We start from the raw sequence: 26,506 nt of genomic DNA, 5'->3' as shown, positions 1-26,506 counted from the left end.
GGGGTACAGAGACAAGGTAGTCATTAAAAAAAATCATGTTAAACACTATTATTGCACAGAGGGAGGCCATGCAAGTTGGGACTTGTTAAGCACATTTTTTACTCCCGATTTCCTCCTGAATGAACTGTATACACTCACAGAAAGCTGGGACTCATCTCGGTAACAAAAACAGGAGTTTCTTTGAAAACAATTTTTGAACAAGGGTCACATTCTTGTGCTGCTTTCCCTTTTCTAAACAGGCGACAGGTTTCTAGCCTAAGGGAGGGCATTTTCTTGCTCCCCACGTCACCGCGAATCTCTAACGGTTTGAAAATCACTGTTTTTAAAAAAGTTTTCATTTTTGACGTCATCAGGTGAAACTTTTTCCACATATGTTAACACTGGTATTGTGCTTTCAAATTTGGTTGAAAAGTGGTGGAGGTGCCCTTTAACTTCCACTAACCAAACCATCAGCACGAGCTTGCTATAATGAAAATCGAATTCAACAAACGGCAATAATGTTTTCAATTCGACTTTTGCTTCAAAAGCAGCTCAAACATATCATGTAAGCATGAACTTCATAGGCACTGAAGGATGCCACCTTTCAAACAAGTAATTTGTCAAATTTCTTCCCTGCTAGAGCTGCCCCGGTCAACTGTAAGTGCTGTTATTGTGAAGTGGAAATGTGTAGGAGCAACAGCGGCTCAGCCGCGACGTGGTAGGCCACACAAGCACAGAACTGGAAAGCCTTCCCAGAAGAGTGGAGGCTGTTATAGCACCAGAGGGGGGAACATCTCCTTATTAATGCCCATGATTTTGGAAACAGATGTTTGACGAGCAGGTGTCCACATACTTTTGTAGTGTACCACGGCTTTTAGCCAATCAGCATTCAGGGCTAGAACCCACCCAGTTTCTAACCTGAATTTGCAGGTTATACGCACCAGACAAGCTTCTGGGAGAGCACTATGGTTGATTACTAATCATGATGGTAACAAGTTTAAAATAGCAATACGGCACCCTGGGGGTTTGTTGTATATATATATCATGGCTAACTGCTATATGCAGGCACTCCGCATTGTGTCGTGCTTAAGAACAGCTCTTAGCCGTGGTATATTGGCCATATACCACACCCCCTCGGGCCTTATTGCTATTTTAAACTGGTTACAAACATGATTAGTAATCAACCATCGTGCTCTCCCATAAGCTTGTCTGGTGCGTATAACCTGCAAGTTCAGAAAAACACAAAGGTGTAATGGGTTCGCACTCAAAAAGACGTCACATCAAGCTTACTTCCTTACTAGATTTTTAAAATAATGTTCACTGCATCAGGGATAGCGTACACAGACGTTTCAGCTTTATAGCCTTTTTCAGTGTGTAGGTACACATTTATTTGAATTGAAAACTGCATTTGTGAAGAACAACCGATGAGCAGCAGGTGCTTCTAATCAGGGTTGCAACTAATCTACCAATCAGGGACGTGGCTTTTCTGGTCTACCTGTATATTGGTCACAAAGAAATACAGAATTATCGTATGGTATGGGAAAAGGCACGAAGGGCAGTAAGCTTCATGCGACATCTTTTTGAGTGCGAACCCATTACCTTTTTGTTTACCAACGTAATTAGAACAGTAAACAAATATTTTTGCATCATACCCGTAAGTATATTGTCTGATATACACAAGGCTGAAATGCTGTTTCAGCCAATCAGCATCCAGTACCCAAACTACCAAGTTTATAATACACACACACACCTGTCCCATCATGGTCTCTTTGTACTGCTTCTTCTGGGTGACCTTGATGGGCGGCAGCTTGGTGACGGCGGACACCAGGAAGTTCATGAGGATGTCCTCACAGTTGGCCAGCTGGTCCACCATGCCCTTCAGGCTGGCAGGCAGGAAGTTTGTGTAAAGGAAGTGGTAATATCTGAGGAGGAAGAAAACATTAGTGAACAGGAAGTGGTAATATCTGGAGGGGAGAAGAAGAAGAGTCGAGAGGGTGATTTAGAAGTGTTTGGAAAGATCTGTGACGGCGTACTCAAGATCGAGTTCGGATCGATTTCTTTGAGTTAATCAACGCTAATCAAGCAGTTCAATGTCCGTTTTATAGACATGAATTGAGTCTTTGTTGAACAACTGTATGAAAAAGACAATGTAATGAGGGTTGGGATAAGATCCATCATGCTCCACTCAACATGACTGACGTATGTAGCCTCAGGCTACTTCCTACAGTAGTGTTCCGTAGAGGCTGATGTCACTTTCAATTGTGTCCGATACCTTTCCATTCATTCCATTTCAGCCATTACAATGAGCCCATCCTCTGACGTCTTCCTCCACTAGTAGCCAGTGCTTTGACTTGAGTAGGAGCTCACTGGACCCGAGAACTGGCACCTCAAATTCTCTACCGCTTGACTTCCTTTACCCCTTATTGAATATTAGCTCCAAGGTATTGTGAAGTTCCTGCACCGAAATACAAACAGTACCGGCATCCAAAATAAGTACTGGCACCTACAGTGCCTTGCAAAAGTATTCACCCCTTTGCCGTTTTTCCTATTTTGTTGCATTACAACCTGTAATTGAAGCGGATTTTAATTAGGATTTCATGTAATGGACACAAAATAGTCCAAATTGGTGAAATGAAAAAAATAACTTGTTGAAAAAAAAATCTAATAAATAACAGAAAAGTGGTAATCCCCCCCTTCGCTATATGAAGCCCCTAAATAAGATCTGGTCCAACCAATTACCTTCAGAAGTCACATAATTAGTTAAATAATGTCCATCTGTGTGCAACATCCCACGGAGCACCATCAAATCCATTATTAACAAATTGAAAGAATATGGCATCACAACAAACCTGCCAAGAGAGGGCCGCCCACCAAAACTCATGGACCAGACAGGAGGGCATTAATCAGAGAGGCAACGATGATAAACTTGAAGTAGCTGCAAAGCGCCACAGCAGAGATCGGAGTATCTGCCCATGGAAACACTAAGCTGTACACTCCACAGAGCTGGGCTTTACGGAAGAGTGGCCAGAAAAAAAGCCATTGCTTAAAGAAAAGAAAAAAAGCAAACATGTTTGGTGCTTGCCAAAAGGCATATGGGAGACTCCCCAAACATATGGAAGAAGGAATTCTGGTCAGATTAGACAAAAATTGAGCTTTTTGGCCATCAAGGAAAATACTATGTCTGGCGCAAACCCAACACCTCTCATCACCCTGAGAACACCACCCTCACAGTGAAGCATGGTGGTGGCAGCATCATACTGTGGGGATGTTTTTCCATCGGCAGGGACTGGGAAACTGGTCAGAATTGAAGGAATGATGGATGGCGCTAAATACGTGGAATATCTTGACGGAAACCGTTTGTCTTCCAGAGACTTGAGACTGGGACGGAGGTTCACCTTCCAGCAGGACAATGACCCTATGAATACTGCTAAAGCAACACTCGAGTGGTTTAATGGGAAACATTTAAATGTCTTGGAATGGCCTAGTCAACACCCAGACCTCAATCCAATTGAGAATCTGTGGTATGACTTAAAAGGTTGCTGTACACCAGCAGAACCAATCCAATTTGGAGACGAAGCAGTTTTTCCTTGAAGAATGGGCAAAAATCTCAGTGGGTAGAAGTGCCAAGTTTATAGAGGCATACCCCAAGAGACTTGCAGCTGTAATTGCTGCAAAAGGTGTCTCTACAAAGTATTGACTTGGGGGGGTGAATAGTTATGCACGCTTAAGTAATTTCTTGTTTCTTTCACCACCAAAATTATTTTGCATCTTCAAAGTGGGCATGTTGTGTAAATCAAATGATACAAACCACACAAAAATACATTTTAATTCCAGGTTGCAAGGTAACAAAGGAAAATGCCAAGGTGGGTGAATATCCTCCCTCACAAGCCACTGTATTTCAGTCCAAGTCAACCACTGCTGGTAGTGTTGTACTGTATATTAGGGTGAATTTGGCCCTCGACACCGATCTTGCGTAAGTTTAGCATTTCCCTACTAATGGTTAAGCTAAAGATTTGGGGAGGGGAAGCTTATCCTAGATCTATACCTAAGGGAACATTCACCCCAGAGCTTGTACTGTAGCTTTCTGTACCTGTGGTAGATGGCAGCTCCGGTCAGCACCATGGAGTAGTCGTTGGTCCACTTGGAAGTGTAGCCCCAGCGCTCCTTGTTACTGTCCCAGAAGTGGCTCCGGGCCGGGTAGCCCACCAACCTCTCTGGAAAGCTCTGCCACACCGTGAAGGCAAAGTCCACCTGAGGAGGAAGACAAAGCGTCAGGTTATTAAGGGGATACTTTGGGATTTTGGCAATGAGACCCATTATCTACTTTCCCAGAGTCAGATGAACTTGTGGATACCATTTTAATGTCTGTGTTCAGTGTGAAAGAAGTTAGCGGGGGATTCACATGTCAATGCTAACTAGCGTTAGCGCAATGACTTGCTAGCAGATACCATAGACTTCAAGTCATTGAGCTGATGCTAGTTAGCAACAAACTGCACGCAGACACATAAGAATGGTATCCACGAGTTCATCGGACTCTGGGAAAGTAGATAAAGCACCTTATTGCCAAAATCCTGACGTATCCCTTCAACACATACATAATAAATGCACATTCTCTACATGTGCACAGGCATAGACAGATAAACCCCCTCGAGTCCCCCGCACACAATTACAACTCATAACACACAGACATTACAAAAAAAGTGTTTTCAAAAGCCCCCTGCAGTTGGCTGACCTCTCGTTGGTTGATCAAAGCATTTAAACAAATAATTAGAGAAAACATCAGACGGAGTCTGGCTGGTTCCAGCAGCTGCCAGAAAAACCAGAGGCTGCGTCCCAAATGGCACCCTACCCCCAATATAGTGCACTACTTTTGTCGTCAAAAGTAGTGCTCTATGTCAGGAATAGGGTGCCATTTTGGACGAATAGAGTGCCTCCACCAGAGACTAAATTAAGAGTGTGTAATAACGCAACCACATGGTCGCCACAAAAACAGCCTTTATGGGCTCCCACTCAAAACCTCGTCTCGGCAACATCTGTGTTCTCATGGTGTTATGCCAAACTCTTGTGCTCGAGGAATGAAGAGAAAAGCCACCCTAGGAAGGAGAAATTAAACAGAACATCCATTTAAAAAGACACAATGGCGAGTTCCTCAATTTGCAGGGGATCACAACTCGATTAGAGATGACAATCAGACAGAGAGCGATGTAGAGGAAGATGGGGAGAGCAAGAAGTAAGGAGTGGGAGGGACAGAAGGATAGAGAAAGAGCGCAATAGAGAAACTGCTAGAGATAAAATGGGAGAGAAAAGGGGAGATGGCTACGTACTACAGTATATAACAGCGGGAGGAAGAGAAAGTTGCATGTGGGACAAAAGTGACACAGAGCGAAGCAGTGAGAGAGGGAGGCTTGGAGCACTCTATACTTTCATTCACTCTCTCTCCCTACCGCTGTACACTCATAGGGCCAGCCAGCCTTGGTGTATTGCTGCCGGAGCGCAGCGCAGTGCAGTGGTGCTCCGTCTCTGTAGCGTGGACGCTGGCCATCCGGCCAGTTCAGGAACAAACAACAATCTTTTTTGTTATATCATTGCACTGTTTGCGAGGACCTCTTTATTGCGAGTAGGCTTTTCATAGCCTTCAGCACCACTTAACTTCTCTAACATCATTGCGCGATCCTGGCGCGGTCCATTCAGCGCCACTTAAAATGATGTCTCATCCGTTTCCTTACGCCTAACAGTAATACTGAACACTTATTATGGTTTCAAATAGAAAATGATCATGTCTCACAATGGCGCTCGTTTAGTAAAGTGGGATCAAAGTGGAATCAATGTCTTACAAGATCGCATAATGATTAATGTGCTTGTTACATAACAGAACCTAATATAATAGCATAGCAGGACTATAAGGTTACTGTTACACCCCAAACACCTCCAATTATATGTTAGGATGGTTAGCTTGAAGCAGAAGAGTCTTTTCTTTAAATCAAGCAACAAAACTCAACAGCGAGGGCAGGGTTTATGCTTTGGTTGAAACAGAATACAAGAAAGGCTAATAGTTTGTTAGCACCATCTACTCGAATTCACTCACCAAACAGTAATTCATAAAACTGATTAAGTTTGGACGTTTCACCGGTAAAAAAAAAATTAAAAACGTGAAGAAATACCATTGCCTATTTTGATTAGGTAGCCTGCTATGCCTAACTTGGTGTTTGAAGGTGTTAAAAATTGAAAATGTGCTTTAGACAATGTGTGTGGTCATAGGCAGACTTTGCAATTGGAGGATGCATTTTATGCACATTCTATAAATGATAGGCTATTCAATTGGCTACATCTGTCGGTACAAACTTGGAGGAAATGATGTCATTTACATATGTTTTGTGTTGCACTCCCGCACCCCCCAAAAAATAGCACTATACCACTGGTCCTTGTGCTCACACAGCACCACACAAAGCGCAGAGGGCCCTGGAGTCACGCCAACGGTGACATCATTATCCCTACCAGCAGAACAGGGCTGAGCTGAGCCCAGTCTGGATGGCCACTACACTGAGAGGGGGGCAAAGAGAAAGCGGGTTGAGAGATGTAGTGGAAAGATAGAGACCGGCAGGGAAAGAGAGAGTTTGCTGACGACACAACAGCGGTAGGCCTGAGCACTGACAACGATGAGACCGCCTATAGGGAGGAGGTCAGAGACCTGGCAGTGTGGTGCCAGGGCAAGAACCTCTCCCTCAATGTGAGCAAGACAAAGTAGCTGATCGTGGACTACAGGAAAAGGCGGGCCGAACAGGCCCCCATTAACATTGACGGGGCTGTAGTGGAACAGGTCGAGAGTTCCTTGGTGTCCACATCACCAACAAACTATCATGGTCCAAACACTCCAAGACAGTTGTGAAGAGTGCACGACAACACCTTCAGCTGCAACATCAAGAGCATCCTGACCGGTTGCATCACTGCCTGGTATGGCACTACAGAGTAGAGGTCGACCGATTAATTAGGACAGATTTCATGTTTTCATAACAATCGGAAATCTGTATTTTTGGGTGCAGATCTTAAAAAATCTTTATTTAACTAGGCAAGTCAGTTAAGAAACACATTCTTATTTTCAATGACGGCCTAGGAACCGTGGGTTAACTGCCTCATTCAGGGGCAGAACGACAGATTTTCACCTTGTCAGCTCGGAGGACCCATTCTTGCAACCTTAATAACCTTGTAACGCAATAACGACTTGCCTCTCTCTAGTTGCACTCCACAAGGAGACTGCCTGTTACACGAATGCAGTAAGCCAAGGTAAGTTGCTGGTAGCATTAAACTTATTTATAAAAAACAATCACTAGTTAACTACACATGGTTGATGATATTACTAGATATTATCTAGCGTGTCCTGCATTGCATATAATCTGACTGAGCATACAAGCATACAAGTATCTGACTGAGCGGTGGTAGGCAGAAGCAGACGCGTAAACATTCATTCAAACAGCACTTTCCTGCATTTTGCCAGCAGCTCTTTGTTGTGCGGCAAGCATTGCGCTGTTTATGACTTCAAGCCTATCAACTCCCGAGATGAGGCTGGTGTAACTGATGTGAAATGGCTAGCTAGTTAGCGCGCGCTATTAGCATCTCAAACATCACTCGCTCTGAGCCTGTGGTTGTTTCCCACCCCATGGGTGACACTGCTTCGAGTGTGGATGTTGTCGATGTGTTCCTGGTTCGAGCCCAGGTAGGAGCGAGGAGAGGGACGGAAGCTATACTGTTACACTGGCAATACTAAAGTGCCTATAAGAACATCCAATAGTCAAAGGTTAATGAAATACAAATGGAATAGAGGGAAATAGTCCTATAATAACTACAACCTAAAACTTCTACCTGGAAATATTGAAGACACATGTTAAAAGGAACCACCAGCTTTCATATGTTCTCATGTTCTGAGCAAGGAACTGAAACATTAGCTTTCTTACATAGCACATATTGCACTTTTACACTTTGTTTTTGCATTATTTAAACCAAATTGAACATGTTTCATTATTTACTTGAGGCTAAATTGATTTTATTGATGTATTATATTAAGTTAAAATAAGTGTTCATTCAGTATTGTTGAAATTGTCATTATTACAAAAAAAATATTTGTAAAAAAATATATTTAAAAAATAGTCTGATTAATCGGTATCGGCTTTTTTGGTCCTCCAATAATCGGTATCGGCGTTGAAAAATCATAGATTGGTCGACCTCTACTACAGAGGGTAGTGCGTATGACCCAATACATCCCTGGGGACAAGCTTCCTGCCATCCAGGACCTCCCCAAAAAATTGTCAAAGACTCCAGTCACCCAAGTCATAGACTGTTCTGCTACCGCACGGCAGGTAAAGAGTCCAAAAGGCTCCATAACAGCTTCTACTCCCAAGCCATAAAACTGCTGAACAATTAATAAAAATGGCCACCTGGAATATTTACATTGACACCCCCCATTTTTTACACTGCTGCTACTCGCTGTTTATTATCTATGCATAGTCACTTCACCCCTACCTACATGTACAAATTACCTCGACTAACCTGTAGTTACACGCACATTGACTCGGTATCGGTACCCCCTGTACACGGTAAGGTCTACACCTGTTGTATTCGGCGCATGTGACAAATAAAGCTCGATTTGAAGAGAGAGGAGCGAAAGAGAGAAGAGGGATAGACTGGGGAGCTACATGGGGAGAGAGTGGCCACAAAAACTTTTTTGTAAAGAACAGCATGAGGTAGAGTGAGGTGAGTTTAGAAAAGCAAAGAGTTCAAGGGTAGAAAAGCAGGGGAGAGTACCAGCGCTCTAGAAAGAAAGTAGTCCCCCATTCCAACACAGTAGTAGGCAGTATCCTTAGTGATGTGTGGAGGAACACTAACCTCTGTGGTCGAGAGCACCGTATCCTCATCCAGACTGAGCACAGCGTCGGTGACAATGGTCTCGTAGGGCAGGAAGCGACTGCTCATCACCTGCAAAGGGAGACAGAGAGCACACAGGTTCAGCACACTGTCCTCAGTAGTTCAGTTGGTAGAGCATGGCGGTTGCAACACCAGGAAAGAGGGTTTGATTACCGGAACCACCCGTATGTAAAATGTATGCACGCATGACTAAGTCACTTTGAATAAAAGCATCTGCTAAATGGCATATATTATTATAACAGCCCACTGCAAGGGTAGGATGCAAATACAACTGTGGTAGCCATGCTGGTTAAGTGTACCTTGAATTCTAAATCAGTGTCACCAGCAAAGCACCCCCACACAATCACACCTCCTCCATGCTTCATGTGTGGTTCCCACCACATGTGGAGATCATCCGTTCACCTACTCCGCGGTTGGAAGCAAAGATATAAAATTTGGAGTCATTATACCAAAGGACAGATTTCCACCGGTCTAATGTCCATTGCTCGTGTTTCTTGGCCCAATCAAGCCTCTTCTTATATATTGGTTTCCTTTAGTAGTGGTTTCTTTGCAGTAATTCAACCATGAAGGCCTGATTGACACAGTCTCCTCTGAACAGTTGATGTTGAGATGTGTCTGTTACTTGAACTCTGTGAAGCATTTATTTGGGCTGCAATTCCTGAGGCTGGTAACTCAAATGAACATATCCTCTGCAGCAGAGGTAACTCTGGGTCTTCCTTTCTGTGGCGGTCCTCATGAGAGCCAGTTTCATCATCGCGCTTGATCGTTTTTGCGACTGCACTTGAAAAGTTCGACATTGACTGACCTTAGTGTCTTAAAGTAATGATGGACTGTCATTTATTTTTGCTTATTTGAGCTGTTCTTGCCATAATATGGACTTGGTCTTTCACCAAATAGGTATATCTTCTGTATACCACCCCTACCTTGTCACAACACAACTGATTGGCTCAAACGCATTAAGGAAAGAAATTCCACAAATTAACAAGGCACACCTGTTTATTTGAAATGCATTCCAGGTGACTACATCATGAAGCTGGTTGAGAGAATGCCAAGAGTGTGCAAAGCTGTCATCAAGGCAAAGGGTGGCTACTTTTAAGAACCTCAAATATAATCTTGATTTGTTTAACAATGTTTTGGTTACTACAGGATTCCATATGTGTTATTTCATAGTTTTGATGTCATTATTATTCTACAAGGTAGAAAATAGTAAAAATAAAGAAAAACCCTTGAATAGAGTAAGTGTCCAAACTTTTGACTGGTACTGTATATTCACTAGAAATCAAATACCTCCCACACATGCACACAGCCTCACTTTCAGCCAGAGAACTGCCCCCCCCCCCCCACACACACTTTATGTAACAGCCACCCATTTCCTTGTAACTTGTCTCGGGAGAAAGACTCGGCCCTGAAGGTCAGGTCATTCCAAGAATCCCTGTTCTTTCCGAAAACGTGCCACTTATATAAAAAACATTGTGTGTTGGGAGTGTGTGTTTAATGCATAAAGCGTTGGGTAGAGAGGCTAGAGAACAGAGGCTGATGTGTCAGAAATACACAGGTGGCCTCTAAACACGTCATACTCACCGACCGCTGCCACAAAGTGCCCTAAACGGAACACACCTTGGCACCCTAAGCCAAATGACTCAGATCGCTGTGTGCTGTAGAACTTTATGTGGCAGAGAAGTACGACTTAATAACACAACTGACTCAAAATGTCCACAATTCCAAGCCACGTTTTGCCACGTTTTAGTCGCTCAGACAGGCCCCCCCAAAAATTATAATCCTTCCCCTCCGTTCCGTTCTTTGCATTCCCACTGACGTGGTGGAAAAAGAGAGCGAAAGAGGGGGGTGAGGATGAGACGTGTGTTCCCATCACAGATGGTTTGTAACGTTAGAAGTGTGACACGTTCGCCTGGGAGGGCTCGTACACGCTAGGAATGTCAGCTCTTAGAGGACGAATCAGCCTTTGACACTCCTCAGAGAGCAAGGGAAGCGAGAGGGAAGGAGATAGAGGGCGAAGGAGAGAAAGAGGGAGAGGAAGAAAGGAGAGGGAGATGGGAAGAGAGAAAGAGGGTAGGAAAGTTGGAAAGAGAAAAACAGTGACGTATAGCGAGAGAGGGTAAAGAAAGACACACAAAGACAGAGAGAGTGAGAGAAAGGGCCAACAAAATGTGTTGTGTAAACCACAATAACACTGCTTGGTGGCTCGCTGGGCCTTAAATTGAAGAGTCGTAAAGCAGTGGGCGCATGGCCACCATGCCAGCCCAGAGAGGCCAGGAATAGCTCCTCTCCTTCTGTACTCATACTTCCCACTACTGGGATGGTGGCTCAGAGAGGCTTGCTACGTTTGGCTGGGCCCTCCACAGTAAACAACGAGCCTGCCGCAAGCGTAACAAACCACAGACTTGGGTGGTACTCAGCTCCAGCCGTTGTCGCCGACCCACAGCCAAAGACAACGCTCCCTCTGTGATTGACAGCATAAGAAAACCAGAGATGTGGAGAGAAACCAAAACCCCACCCACTCCTTTGGGACTGATGAGTGCGAGAAACCAGTCAATTTGATTGACAGCTCAAAAGTTGTGGTGTTAGAGTGAGCCTGACTAACACCCCCACTTCAGCCTCTCAAACTACGGACTCAGATCACACTTCCTGTGTCAACTTTGACCTCTCACGATGAGGGCAAAGAGAGACCAAGACACATTAGTCGAACCCCCTACTGAACACTGACAGACTACAAAGCGTTGTCAAGATAGTCTCCTAACAGATTTTTAGAGGTCATTTCCTCGACAACCTACTTTACCTAAACAACGGTTTATGGCTTGGAATTGCAAAGTCAGCTGTCAGCTTATGACATCTGCTTTTCATGCATATGCATTATGCAGATCCAAGGTCAAGGATGGTTTAGTATGAAGACGTCTAGAAACAGCTTTTCCAATAGAAATCCCTGATCACACTTTAAGGCGATGTCATGGCGATGTTAGCTAGTTAACCTCTTCAGTCAACCCTCTACTTTTTTGAACATTTTGTTAAAAATCGCGCAACATTTCAGCGCCCTGCTACTCATGCCAGGAATATAGTACGTTCATATGGTTAGAATGTGTGGATAGGAAACCCTCGGACGTTTTTAAAACTGGTTAAATCACGACTGTGGCTATTACATAACGTGCGTTACATCGGAAAGCACAGGAAAACCTGATCACAGAAAATGGAAATAAATATCCTTGCGCCACTTCCAGCAATTGTTAACAGTGAGCCGAATTAGATAAGACCGAGCATTCAACTCCCACAGCATCCCCATGTTGTCTAGAGTCTTGTGAATTGAATCCTCTTTGATTCTTGGTTGAACCGAAAGAGGGGCACGACTTACCTCCGGTCTCCGCCCAGATCATTCCGGAAGAGCTCTCTCCTGAAATATTTTCCAAGACGACAGCTAATGATATTTACATCGCCTACGGATGATTTTTATCGCTTATTAACGTTTACTAATACCTAAAGTAGCATTACAAACGTATTTCGAAGTGTTTTGTGAAAGTTTATCGTCTACTTTTTGAATTTTAAAAAATTACGTTACGTTGTGAAATCGCTGTTTTTTTCGTTTATCACACAGTCTACATATAACGATATCTTGGCTTTATATGGCCCGATTTAATCGAAATAAAGACCCAATAGTGTTTATGGGACATCTAGGAGTGCCAACAAAGAATATGGTGAAAGGTAATGACTGTTTTCTATTTTATTGTGCGGTTTGTGTAACGCCGAAATGCTAATTATTTTGTTTACGTCCCCTGCTGTGCTTTTCTGTTGTAGTGTATTGGTGCATGCTATCAGATAATAGCTTCTCATGCTGTCGCCGAAAAGCATTTTAAAAATCGGACTTGTTGCCTGGATTCACAACGAGTGTAGCTTTAATTTGATACCCTGCATGTGTATTTTAATGAACTTTTGAGTTTTAACTAATACTATTAGCATTTAGCGTAGCGCATTTGCATTTCCAGAGCTCTAGTTGGGACGCAAGCGTCCCAAGTAGAGGCAACAGGTTAAGCTCATGCGCGGAAACACATCATCGGGTATAACGATTGTGTCGCACCGAACCTCACATATGCATTCAGTCAAATCGAAGGCGCCCCTTCAATAGAAGGTTGTTTTTGACTAAATAAAGACGTGTCAGTTTGTCGATTTCACGAGGTTGGAAGTATTAACATGTTCAGCTACTTAAAAAGTGCTACACATAGAATGTATTTTTATTTTTACATTGTAATTTAAGAAAATGTCCATAATATATTTGCAGTTATAGTGGAAAGTTGGTGTTTCACAGTATTACCTACCCACCAGTGCTGCGATTGGCTGTGATATTCACCTACTAATTTCTCCTGCCAGAGCGGCATTTGTTGTCAAAATGGGGAAACTGTTTTGACTGTGTGGCTGTGTTATCTAGATGAAATCAGGTCAAGCGACCAATGTCGAAATCGCTTTGTCATTTCTGGTTGCTAAAATTCGACACTGTTCGCTAAATGTCATTTTATGTGAGAAAACAAGTACTGGCTAGTGTACGGAATTATTGTACCATCTAAATTTGTTTTGAACACAGCCTAGTGCTGTTGCAATTCACCAACAGTGGCTTGCAAAAGTATTCACCCCCTTGGCATTTGTCCTATTTTGGTGCCTTACAACCTGGAATTAAAATAGATTTTTTGGGGGTTTGTATAAATTTGATTTACACAACATGCCTACCACTTCGAAGATGCACAAATATTTATTGTGAAACAAGACCAAACGTGAGCATGCATAACTGTTTACCCCCCAAAGTAAATAGTTTGTAGAGACACCTTTTGCCGCATTTAGAGCTGCAAGTCTCTTGGGGTATGTCTCTATAAGCTTGGCACATCTAGCCACATCTAGCCACTGGGATTTTTGCCCATTCTTCAAGGCAAAACTGCTCCAGCTCCTTCAAGTTGGATGGGTTCCGCTGGTGTACAGCAATCTTTAAGTCATACCACAGATTCTCAATTGGATTGAGATCTGGGCGTTGACTAGGCCATTCCAAGACATGTAAATGTTTCCCCTTAAACCACTCAAGTGTTGCTTTAGCAGTATGCTTAGGGTCATTGTCCTGATAGAAGGTGAACCCCTTAAATCTCTGGAAGACTGAAACAGGTTTCCCTCGAGAATTTCTCTGTATTTAGCGCCATTCCTTCTATTCTGACCAGTTTCCCAGTCCCTGCCGATGAAACACATCCCCACAGCATGAGGCTGCCACCATGCTTCACTGTGAGGATGGGTGTTCGGGGTGATGAGGTGTTGGGTTTGCGCTCGATATAGCGTTTTCCTTGATGGTCAAAAAGCTACATTTTAGTCTCATCTGACCAGAGTACCTTCTTCCATATGTTTGGGTCTCCCACATGCCTTTTGGCAAACACCAAACGTGTTTTAAGCAATGGCTTTTTTCTGGCCACTCTTCCGTAAAATACAGCTCTGTGGAGTGTACAGCTTAAAGTGGGACTATGGACAGTTACTCCAATCTCCGCTGTGGAGCTTTGCAGCTCCTTCAGGGTTACCTTTGGTGTCTTTGTTGCCTCTCTGATTAACTTATTTGGGCTGGGGGCAGTATTGAGTAGCTTGGATGAATAAGGTGCCCAGAGTAAACTGTCTGCTACTTAGGCCCAGTTGCTAATATATGCATATTATTATTAGATTTGGATAGAAATCACCCTGAAGTTTCTAAAACTGTTTGAATGATGTCTGAGTATAACAGAAATCATATGGCAGGCAAACACCAGAGATAAAAATCCAACCAGGAAGTGGGAAATCTGAGGTTTGTAGTTTTTCAACTCTTGGCCTATCGAATACATAGTATCTATGGGGTCAAATTGGACTTCCTACGGCTTCCACTAGATGTCAACAGTCTTTAGAACCTTGTTTGATGCTTCCACTGTGAGGTGGGGGAGAATGAGAGGGGAATGAGTCAGAGGTCTGCCATAGAGCCACGAGCTTGTGACGCGAATTCACGTGAGAGTTAGCTTGAGTTCCATTGCATTTCTGAAGACAAAGGAATTCTCCGGTTGGAACATTATTGAAGATTTATGATAAAAACATTCTCAAGATTGATTCTATACTTCGTTTGACATGTTTTTACGAACTGTAATGGAACTTTTTGACTTTGTCTGCTCCTAGTGATCGCGCGTCATTAATTTTGATTACTGGTCTAAACGCGCAAACAAAAATGAGGTATTTGGACATAAATAATGGACATTATCGAACAAAACAAACATTTATTGTGGAACTGGGATTCCATTCTGATGAAGATCAAAGTTAAGTTAATATTTATAATGATATTTCTGACTTCTGTTGACTACACAACATGGCGGATATCTGTTTGGGTTGTTGGTCTCTGAGCGCTGTACTCAGATTATAGCACGGTGTGCTTTTTCCGTAAAGTAAAAAAATAAATAAATGACACAGCGGTTGCATTAAGGAGAAGTGTATCTATAATTTCGTGCATAATAGTTGTATCTTTTATCAATGTTTATTATAAAGTATTTCTGTAAATTGATGTGGCTCTTTGCAAAATCACCGGATGTTTTGGAACTACTGAACATAACGCGCCAATGTAAACTTGGATTTTTGGATATAAATGAACTTCACCAAACAGAACATACATCTATTGTGTAACATGTATTGTGTAACAGAAGTCCTATGAGTGTCATCTGATGAAGATCAAAGGTTAGTGATTCATTTTATCTTTATTTCTGCTTTTTGTGACTCCTCTCTTTGGTTGGAAAAATGGTTGTGTTTTTCTGTGACTTGGCTCTGACCTAACAAACGTTTGGTATGCTTTCGCTGTAAAGCCTTTTTGAAATCTGACACTGCAGTGGGATTAAGAAGAAGTGTATCTTTAAAATGCCGTAAAATACTTGTATGTTTGAGGAATTGTAATTATGGGATTTCTGTTGTTTAGAATTTGGCGCCCTGCACTTTCACTGGCTGCTGTCATATTGATCCCGTTAACGGGATCTCAGCCCAAAGAGGTTTTTAATGCCCTCCTTGCCTAGTCTGGGTTTTGTTGGGTGGCCCTCTCTTGGCAGGTTTGTTGTGGTGCCATAGTCTTTAAATCTTTTAATAATGCATTTAAAATGGTGCTCTGTGGGAAGTTCAAAGTTTCTGATATTTTTAAATTTTTAGAATCTTTAGTATTTTTTTTTCATTTCACTTCACCAATTTACTATTTTGTGTATGTCCATTACATGGAAAAAAAATCATGCAACAAAATAGGTTAAAAAAATAGGAAAAACGCCAAGGGGGACGAATACGTTTGCACGGCACTGTAGCTTCCACACAGGGGATTAATGATATGTGCAGCACCTTTGAGACACTGAATATAAGTTGTGTCTTTAGAAAATAAACTACCAAATTATCATTTTTCACTTCTCTCATTGATTCCCAAACCACAAACCCCGGTCTTGTCTGTCGAGTCTTCTTCGCGAAGTGTTCCCGGAAGTGTTGGGCCTTCGCGAAGTGTTGTCGGCGATGTTGGGCCTCTGGGTTTATTAACTCTGGTTAAGTTTTCAGTCGATCAAAGCATAGACACGCCAAAATTATGGCATTGAACGAAGCTGGGGGGCACAGAGAAAACAAAATGGCGGCCCAGCTCACCTTGTTTTCTCCCTCTATGACAATGACGGGCACGGAGGTGGCAGGCCAGCGGTGCTTAGCAGGGAGAGGCTTGTCACAGTTCCACAGCACAATGATCTGAGACAGATGAGAGATGGGGGAGGGGGGGGGGAGAAAGACAGACGAGATAAAGAGAGGAGACAGTGATTGAGAAGATAGGAGGGGTAAAGGTGGAGAGAGGAGAGGGAGAAAGAGCAGGAGAGAGATCATGAGAATCACATATGACATTCTAAAATGACACTTAATTTGCATTTTTATTTATTAACCACATTACCACTACATTCCCCCATCGTACGTCTTCAACATTTCTCATTATCTAATTCCAAACTGACATTTCGAATCCATCCAAACACCCCACAGTTAAATTTAATTGAGTGCTAAAACGTCTGTTGAATGGGATCCCTTTTCACCTTTTCAACCATAGCCGTCTCAGACTATGTTTTACATGAGGGCTACATGGGAACTGTGTGTTCCGTGCCGTTGTGACCGACTTCCCTAACATGTAATTATACCTTAGGCTAACCTTAACGAGCCACTTCACTTTTGACACCCAGCCACATACGTGTTTAATGGAGGGACAATACGAAACCTGAATGTTCGACTACACAGGGATACGGTGGGTCCCTCTGCGGCGCTTCATCTCTCACACACATGCTTTTGTTTTTCTCCAGCTGACATGGGCGATAACGTGTACGAGAGAGCGACAGGCAGAGCGATGGCTGGATGGATGATGACTTATAAAGGGATGAGCAATGCTTACAGCAATGTGTTGAATGGACAGTGCTAAGACACACTGTCAGAGCAACGTAAGAATCAGTTCTTAGATGGATCTATTCCTGCTTTCCTCTGATGATGACAGAAGTTGGCAGGCAGATGGTGTCTCTGTCAACCTGCCAGCTGGGTGGGTGGGTGGGTGGGTGTGTGTGAGAGAGAGGGAAGAGTGTGTGCATGTTCGAGTGGGTTGTATGTATGTGTGTTTAGTGTGTTCCCGTTTGTGTTGCAGTGGGAGTGTGTCTAGGTGTGCGTGTCAGTGATGTGAGCGACAGACGGACACCACTCCTCTGTAAAACTGTGGAGCGCACACACACACACACACACACACACACAGCAGGAGGTCCACAATCTCTGCATGCATGTCTCTGCCAGAGCCGGCTCAAAGGCTTTCTTGCTCCCAATTTTCTCTCCCCCGCCCTCTCCCTTTCATTCTCTCCCTCCTTCCCGTTCATTATTTATATCCCTCTCTTCTCCACCTCCTCGTCCACTTCCCCGGCCCCCTCAACATGGAAGTCTTAGTGGGCTGAGAGCGAGATGATAGAAAATGTTGATCAATTTAATATGTACCTGGCTCTCCGCTTTGCACAGGGAGCCTGGAAGGTCAAATACAAAACACTTCTATAGACGGGAGGGTTGCACACCCCACTGTATGTTAAGAAACATCTAAGAAGCATTAGGGTGGAGTGTGTGTAACACATTATAGTACATCGGACGGGTTGGTTTCATTTCCCCAGCACTGGTTAAAACCAACAAAGGGATCAATACTACTTGTATCCAGTTGAGCCACGGGGCTTTCAGAAGGACACGCACGCACAGCCACAGGCACGCACACAGAGAGAGAGATGGAGTTGGTACCATGGAGACAGATTCCCCGATCGGTACATACCCACCTCTCTAATTCAATCCACAGCAGTTAACTCAGAGATGGTAGAGAGAGGTTGGGTCCTTTAATGGTGATGGAGAAGTGTCATTTTTAAAAACTGGCTCGGCAAAAATGCTATGAAATCACTCCCAGTGGGAGTAATATTGGGTTTCGGGAGAGTTTCGACAATTGAAGGGACACAGGAATGTGCACACGCCAAACACACACACACGGCTTCTTACCTGTGCACAGTACTGTGATTTGGCAACAGACACCAGCAGCTTGAGGATGGGCTGGGATTGGGAGACCAGGGGGGTGACTGCATGGATGACTGCTGTGAACTTGGGGTACGGTTTTATACCTGGAACATAACACAAATCAAAACGTACAGCATCACTGGTACGGTTTGATACCTACAATACAGACAAACATAATATTTGTTACAGCTGGAGGGCTGGAACACAGACAAACAGAAAGTAGGATGTTGATGTCACTGTCTTATACAACTGAACAAAGAGACAAATATGGGTGATTCTCAGAAGTTCAGCCTCCTCTGGGGACATTTCTTTTGATATCTCCAAATCCATCAGTTTGTTCAAAGTCATTATCCTCAGTCTCCTCAATTACCGCAGGCATAGCAAAAAATCTGACAAAACATTTGGGAGAAATCACTCTAAACTAGACCTAAATTGTTCCTTCTCTGTATGTCTTCACATTGTAGTTATCGGTGGTTATGTTTGAGTATTTACTTATAGACCATGCTTACATAACCAGCTGATTATGACCTCATTGTTTGCGAGATGAAAGGAGACTTCTTATTAAATGACTGATCCCACTGGGTGTAATATTCACATCCACGACACGAATCATTGTGATGAACTGCGGTAAACGAACTAGAGTCGAGTTATTGGCTCCTCGTAATAACAGATTGGATTCAGTGTCATTGCGACATGGATAACACACCGGAGAATCGGTCTCGTTTAGGGCATCCAACACTCCACCCTCCACCTGGTCCCTTTAAAAACGTACACATGCTTAAATTGTCGGCTCTGTGACAAACAAATAAACTCACCGCGGGGTAATCCGCGCTCGTCACCCCGCGATTGTTTTAAATCGATCAAAAGGGTTGTGAATTGAGGGAGCCGACTTCATCGCCGAGATGAAGATAGAGTTACACGGAGGAAAATGGCACCCTATCTTTTGAGCGGGGCCAATAGGGTTCTGGTCAGTAGTGCACTATATTAGGGAACAAGCAGCCATTTGGGACACACAAAAAAGGGCCTTTGAGGTCACCCGATTGTTACAGAGGCACAGTTTGTGCTGGTGAACCGGCGCAGTGGTATATGGCGTGTTCCCCGAGTGAAACGAACACCCGACTGACTGAACGCTTGGCGTGTCAGCGGGCCTAATGCGAGCATCAATCAAGGGTACTTTGAGTAATGGTGTGTTATAGCCGCTGTAACAAGTCAATTGATAAGGTGGGACAGCGTGTCAGCTACATAGTTGTTTAAGACTGTCACGGCTGGCGGTCAAGGTTCTGGAAACAACGGTTTCTCATTTCAAGGATGTTTGAAGGGGAGCTAGTATATATTATAGGATAAGAGCGATGTTTAAGAGGACACAAGGACTCGACCCATAACAAAAGATTGTATGTAAGTAGTACGTCCTACTTGACCAAACACATAATGACTTGATATATTCTAGGTGTGGCAACTTTGAGCAAGGTAACTTTCCATGTGTAGCCCTAATATATCTATAGCTCAAGAAGTCTTGGATAAAGGACTGCTGTTGCACAGATACTGAACGACTGGTTCTACCATGCAACGAATGCGATGGAGGTGGTGAGTTTTTTTTTCTCCTAGACCATGTTTTTCTGCTTGTGCTTGCCCTTTGGGGTCTAGACCATGTTTTTCTGCTTGTGCTTGCCCTTTGGGGTCTAGACCATGTTTTTCTGCTTGTGCTTGCCCTTTGGGGTCTAGACCATGTTTTTCTGCTTGTGCTTGCCCTTTGGGGTCTAGACCATGTTTTTCTGCTTGTGCTTGCCCTTTGGGGTCTAGACCATGTTTTTCTGCTTGTGCTTGCCATTTGGGGTCTAGACCATGTTTTTCTGCTTGTGCTTGCCCTTTGGGGTCTAGACCATGTTTTTCTGCTTGTGCTTGCCCTTTGGGGTCTAGACCATGTTTTTCTGCTTGTGCTTGCCCTTTGGGGTCTAGACCATGTTTTTCTGCTTGTGCTTGCCCTTTGGGGTCTAGACCATGTTTTTCTGCTTGTGCTTGCCCTTTGGGGTCTAGACCATGTTTTTCTGCTTGTGCTTGCCCTTTGGGGTCTAGACCATGTTTGTCTGCTTGTGCTTGCCCTTTGGGGTCTAGACCATGTTTTTCTGCTTGTGCTTGCCCTTTGGGGTCTAGACCATGTTTGTCTGCTTGTGCTTGCCCTTTGGGGTCTAGACCATGTTTTTCTGCTTGTGCTTGCCCTTTGGGGTCTAGACCGGGTAACTGTAAAAGGACTGTGACAACTGCTGGCGTGAAAAGGCCACATGAATACATGTGATCGATTGGTCGATTGAGAGGAGTACTCACCTAGGGTGGCGTAGTAGAAGGGGAAGTCTCCCAGGTGGGCAGAGTACTGTGGCAGGGCGAAGAGCCCCCCGGGGTGGCTGTTCCACATCAAGGTGCTCCTGGACTCCTGCTGCAGCACCCGGTCCTGGATGATCTGAGGGCAAGAGCGGATGGTTGGAGGTTAAACCAAACAAAACATTCATATATAGACACTAAACACCAGTCACTCAAAACAGATAACCCTAGTGTCTATATTATTAATTAAATGTGGTGGTGGGATGTCCAGTAGAGTGAACCATTCAGAATGTTGCAGATCCAGGCCTCTGCAACCCTGTTCCTGGAGAGCGACAGTCTTGCAGGTTCACACCCCAACCCCAATCCAGCGCCCCTGTTGCTAAGAATTAGCTGGTTGATAAGCTGAATCAGGGGAGTAACAACTGGGGTTGAAACGAAAACCTACAGGAGGGTACTGTAGCTCTCCAGGAACAGGGTTGGAGAGCCCTGTCGGGCGACTGACCAGGTTTAAACTACAGGTGGCGACAGGGTACTATCAACCGCATGACTTGATTTCTATTTGAAAGGCTCGAAAACGTTTCAGCCATGTAACACTGCGAGACGTCTGCGGTACATACAAGACATCCAAATATACCCGTCAGTCACTCAAATAGAAGCTATGCCCAAAACATACTTCACACACCCGAACAAACCAGTGATGCTTTAGTGAAAACACCAGTCGCTCCAATGAGGAGTCTACTCATTCATTCCCCACACAAATAGACCAGTCACTCACATCCAAACACCAATACTGGACCGGCCATTTCCCCGTTGCTTTCTCTGACGGGGGGGGGGGGGGGTGCAATTTGCTTCTGCTGTGTTATTGAGGCATGCAAGAAAGAGATATTACCACTGTGCCCTTGAGCAAGGGCTAAATTGCTTTCCGTAAAAACAGATAGGTTTTCCGCCGTGTTTTATGGCTCTCTATCGAATCCTATGGTGGTGGACTAGGCGGCGGGGTGACTTGGCCGTTGGCTTGGCAACAATGTGGAACGTCTCGGGTGGTTGTAGATAGAAAGCGACAGGGGCGACTCGAGAAGGGAAGTAATAATACCGCTAGAGGGGTCTTTGTTTGTTTGTTAGGATCCCCGTACGCTTCTGCAGTAGCAGCAGCTACTCTTCCTGGGGTCCACAAAAAACGACAAGTAACAAAGCACTGATAGACAACGACAGACAACGAGTCACACAAATGTTAAATACAAAGGTATACAAACATTAAGACAGAAAGTGTGTGTTTTAAAGTGTCCCCTCATAGAGCCCACCGTTCCGTGAGATGTTGTTCAACCTGTTTTTTTGTTGTTTGTTTTTTTTAAAAGGTCACTTTGCTTTTTGCTTGAGTAATTGGAGATCCATGCAATCACGGCTGTGTGCAATACTGTAATAATATTGACAAAGCGATAAAAATGAATCTGCGAAGGCGGGGGGAAAGAAACGACAGAGGCAGTTTTCCGCTGCTACGGCTCCTCAGGGCAGTCGATAAGAATTTACCTCCACCCAACAGATTAACTTGGAATCCTTAAGCCTCTCAATAAAATGCTGTCACCAACTTAAAACTGGGGCCTTAACACCTTATGGGGGGGGGGGGGGGGCTATTTTTCTTGTATGGCTGAAATCCTTCCCCTTGAGAGTCATGGCCGAGCATGATGATGACACAATGTAGCCTCCCAACAGCTACAATTAGCAAATTAGGAGGATGATACATGAATCCACTCTCTTTTGGAAACACTAATTCCGTATAACAGGTGCGTTTAATAGGTGTGCCGGGATGTGGCGGAAACAAGGAAGGCTCCATTGGCTTTGTGATTGGTCGAAACAATCTCAACGTCCTGACAGGAAACGCAACTTGATTGGTTGGGCTTGTTCTCTCGCTTGTTTACTCACTTGCCAAATGAGCCGCCCGCCACACACAGACGCTGGTTTGTGTGTGAAGTCGGGAGAGGATGACAGGGAGTGAGTGTATGTGAGGAGATTAAATCTGTCGAGAGAGATGGGTGTGTGTGTGTGTATCGGCCTAGATCTGCAGCTGAGAGTGAGACACCGCCGAATGAATAAACCATGGCACTCGTTATCTCGGGGCTGCCAAGGCAACGCCATTTACATATGTCACCCCTCTAACCCCCACCAAATCTCTCTTACTCTTTTAGCTCTGGCTTACCCGTTTAGCCCTCATTTCTAACTTGAACACACTCGCCACATAAAACACGGCTAAGTCACCGGGCTGTGCCGTGTTACAATCCCCCCTCAGCACAGTTAGGTCTGGGTACCACCGCCAAGCCGGGGCCCAGACACTGAGACGTATGGAGACGTGTGTGTGTGTGTGTGTGTGTGTGTATGTGAGATAGCAGCGAACCCAGGTTGAGACTAGTAGAGATAAAAGGTGATTGGCGGGACAGACTAGAGATATCCACCAGGTTGGTGGGAGGCTAGCATGAATCCCCAGAATGGAGATATGGATGAGATTGTGGGGCAAGAGGTTGGTTTAGCGCCAAGGCTGTGTAGAAAATGGATACATTTGAGATTGGTGCAATGCCATTGTGTACACTGTGAACTATGAGCATTGAAAAGACGTTGAAAAGACATTAGGGCTGTCCGACAAAAAAAAAAGTATATTTTTTCCATCTATACAGACTCATCCTATGTGTTTTAATCAAATAATCTATATGCACGGAGCTTGTCTGATGCTTTAACCTCAGTCCGCCCCATCCCGCATGCGGTATCGTTACTACAGCCTCAAGCTCATTACCATATACATATATATATATACATATATATACACATACATACATACATACATATATACACATATATACACATACATACATACATACATATATACACATATATACACATACATACATATATACACATATATACACATACATACATACATATATATATATATATACACACATATATATACACACACATATATATATACATACACATATATATATACATACATACATATACACATAAACATTAATACATATACATATATACATACATATATATATACACATACATATATATATATATACACATACATACATACACACACACATATATATACACACACATACATATATATACATATGTATGTGTGTATATATATGTATATGTGTGTATATGTATGTATATGTGTGTATATGTATGTATGTATATACATACATACATATATATATACATATATATACACATAAACATTAATACATATACATACATACATATATACACATAAACATTAATACATATACATACATACATATATACACACATACATACATGTGTATATATATATATATATATATATATATATATATATATATGTATATATGTATATACGTATATATATGTATATATGCTAAACGGGTGTGTATGTATATATATATGTGTGTGTGTGTATATATATGTATGTGTATATATATGTATATATATATATATATATATATATATGTATATACGTATATATATATGTATATATACATATATATACACATACATATATATACACACACACACACACACACATATATATATACATACACACGCGCCTTTCTCAAAGTCAATACACAGAAGTACATTTTTATTTATTTTATTTTAAACCTGCATATTTAGTTAATATTGTCTGCTAACATGCATTTATTTTAACTAGGACAATTTTTTTGAGTTGCATCCAAAGAACACCATACCTACTGTGAAGCATGGGGGTGGAAACATCATGCTTTGGGGCTGTTTTTCTGCAAAGGGACCAGGACGACTGATCCGTGTAAAGCAGGGGTCCCCAAACTTTTTCCTGTGAGTGCCACATAACTTTTCCCTTCTCTGATGGGGGGCCGGTGTCAGTTTGTAACAGAAAAAGTGTGACGATCGTAGGGGAGCTTAAAAAATGTATTGTTTTCCAGAAAGCCACACATAACCAAATAACCCTTTCCAGGTTCTTTACAGAAAAAAAGTCAGGAAACAAATAATAACACTATTAATGAAATAAATAATAACTAAATAACCCTCTCCGAGTTCTTCACAGAAAAAACAGGAAATAAATAATAACTAAATAACTCTCTGGGTTCTTCATAGAAAAAAAAGCCATGGAACATTAACTTTCTGTCGTGCCATGCACAATCTTAACAGATAAAAGTTCAGCTCAGTTGTCAGAGCAGAATCTCTCTGACACATATGAGCAGTCTCTTAAAGTTCTTGTGTTCCTTCCTTATAATCCTTTTGTAGGTTCCAGTAGGCTTGTAGACACCGCTGTTTGCAGCTCTCTCTCATCAACTTCCCTGTGAAAACCACAAAAGAAGCAGGTTGAGAAACTGAACTAAGTGATACAGCACCTACACAGCACAATACATTTCACTACCAGTATGGTTGTAAAGATGGATTTTATCCCAGTAGATTTTATTATGATTATATTTGTTTATGCTCAGAATGAATCATTCAAGTCAGAAAAGTGAGCTTACCTATGTATGTTCATCAGTGTGAACTGTGGGCCTGCATCTGGCTGATGAGAAGTTGAATATCAGGTTCCATTCTAGTTACAGCCAGTCTCAAGCACTGATGCAAATGTTCATCTGTCAATCTTGATCTCATCGGGGTTTTCAGCAGTTTCATGCGAGAAAAGGTTTTCTCGCAGATATACGTGCTGCCAAAAACTGTGGACATTTTCATTGCGTGTTTTTTGATGTTTGGATATGTGTCGTTTGGGAGGGCGGCATAGAAGTCAATGAGACTGTTGGGCTTGAATGCGTCTTTCAGAACATCACAGTTCTGTAACTCAGCCAACTCAAACTGATATGAAGGCTGGGCTTCATCAATGTCGGCAACAAAGGGGTTCTGAAAAAGACGGATTTCTTTTGCATGAACATGTAGTTCACTGAATCGCACACCGAACTCCGCCTTCAGCATTTCCAGTGCTTCCACGCACTTTTCAGCTGGGAACGGGACCGCTGGGTTCTCTGTCGACAGGTTTTGGGTAGCAGGAAGATGGACGAAGTTGCGCTTTTCACTTGTTCCAAAAGCAGCGCTAATTTCACCTCAAATGCTTTTATGTGTGAATACATGTCGCAAATGAGTTTCCCCTCGCCTTGTAGCTGCAAGTTAAGGCTGTTAAGTATTTCTGTCACGTCTGTTAAAAATGCGAGGTGCCATTTCCATTCTGGGTCGATCAGCTCTGGGACCGTTTTGTCTTTTAAATGAAGAAATGCGTTAATTTCGGGTAGCAGCTCGTAAAAACGCCTCAAAACTCTGCCCGGCTCAGCCATCGGACCTCTGTGTAGTACAGCACATCTCCGTGCGTAGACTCCAGTTCAGACAGGAATTCTTGGAACTGCCTGTGTTTAAGTCCCTTTGCTCTGATGAAGTTTATGCACGACACCACAACCTTCATTACAGAATCCCACTTCAACACTTTGCAGCACAGTGCTTGCTGGTGAATTAGGCAGTGGACTCGTAGCGGGCGGTGAGACCCCTTTTTCCAACTCCCGGTTCATGCGTCCTATTAGACCGCGAGTTTCGCCCACCATGCTAGGAGCCCCGTCAGTCGTGATGCTAGCTAGCTTTGACCAGTCCAGGTCCAACTTCTCCATGGTTTGGCACACTTTGTCAAAAATATCCTCTCCCGTTGTAGTCCCTTTGAGACTTGAGGGCTGCCAGCTCCTCGCATATCTCAAAGTTTGCGCTAACTCCACGAATAAAAATGAGC

The 26,506-nt window shown here is 43.3% G+C and overlaps 2 protein-coding genes across 2 annotated transcripts in view; one reads left to right on the top strand and one right to left on the bottom strand.

Moving 5' to 3' along the window:
* LOC115131715 (exostosin-1b-like) overlaps positions 1–26,506 on the bottom strand; it is a 100,028-nt gene that overhangs the window by 3,743 nt on the left and 69,779 nt on the right. The window contains exons 5-10 of the mRNA XM_029663653.2: positions 20,776–20,908; positions 18,439–18,557; positions 16,543–16,638; positions 8,857–8,946; positions 4,070–4,230; positions 1,730–1,901 (exon numbers count right to left, since the gene is read on the bottom strand). Of these exons, the coding sequence (XP_029519513.2) occupies positions 1,730–1,901; positions 4,070–4,230; positions 8,857–8,946; positions 16,543–16,638; positions 18,439–18,557; positions 20,776–20,908 (771 nt within the window). The remainder of the gene's footprint in view (positions 1–1,729; positions 1,902–4,069; positions 4,231–8,856; positions 8,947–16,542; positions 16,639–18,438; positions 18,558–20,775; positions 20,909–26,506) is intronic.
* Positions 1–26,506, top strand: part of LOC115131716 (mediator of RNA polymerase II transcription subunit 30-like) — a 93,079-nt gene that overhangs the window by 54,688 nt on the left and 11,885 nt on the right. The gene's annotated exons all lie outside the window — the stretch shown is intronic.

This window comes from Oncorhynchus nerka, linkage group LG7 (assembly GCF_034236695.1).
Source record: "Oncorhynchus nerka isolate Pitt River linkage group LG7, Oner_Uvic_2.0, whole genome shotgun sequence".
Classification (NCBI taxonomy): domain Eukaryota; kingdom Metazoa; phylum Chordata; class Actinopteri; order Salmoniformes; family Salmonidae; genus Oncorhynchus; species Oncorhynchus nerka.
This window is presented reverse-complemented; position numbering and strand designations above follow the sequence as displayed.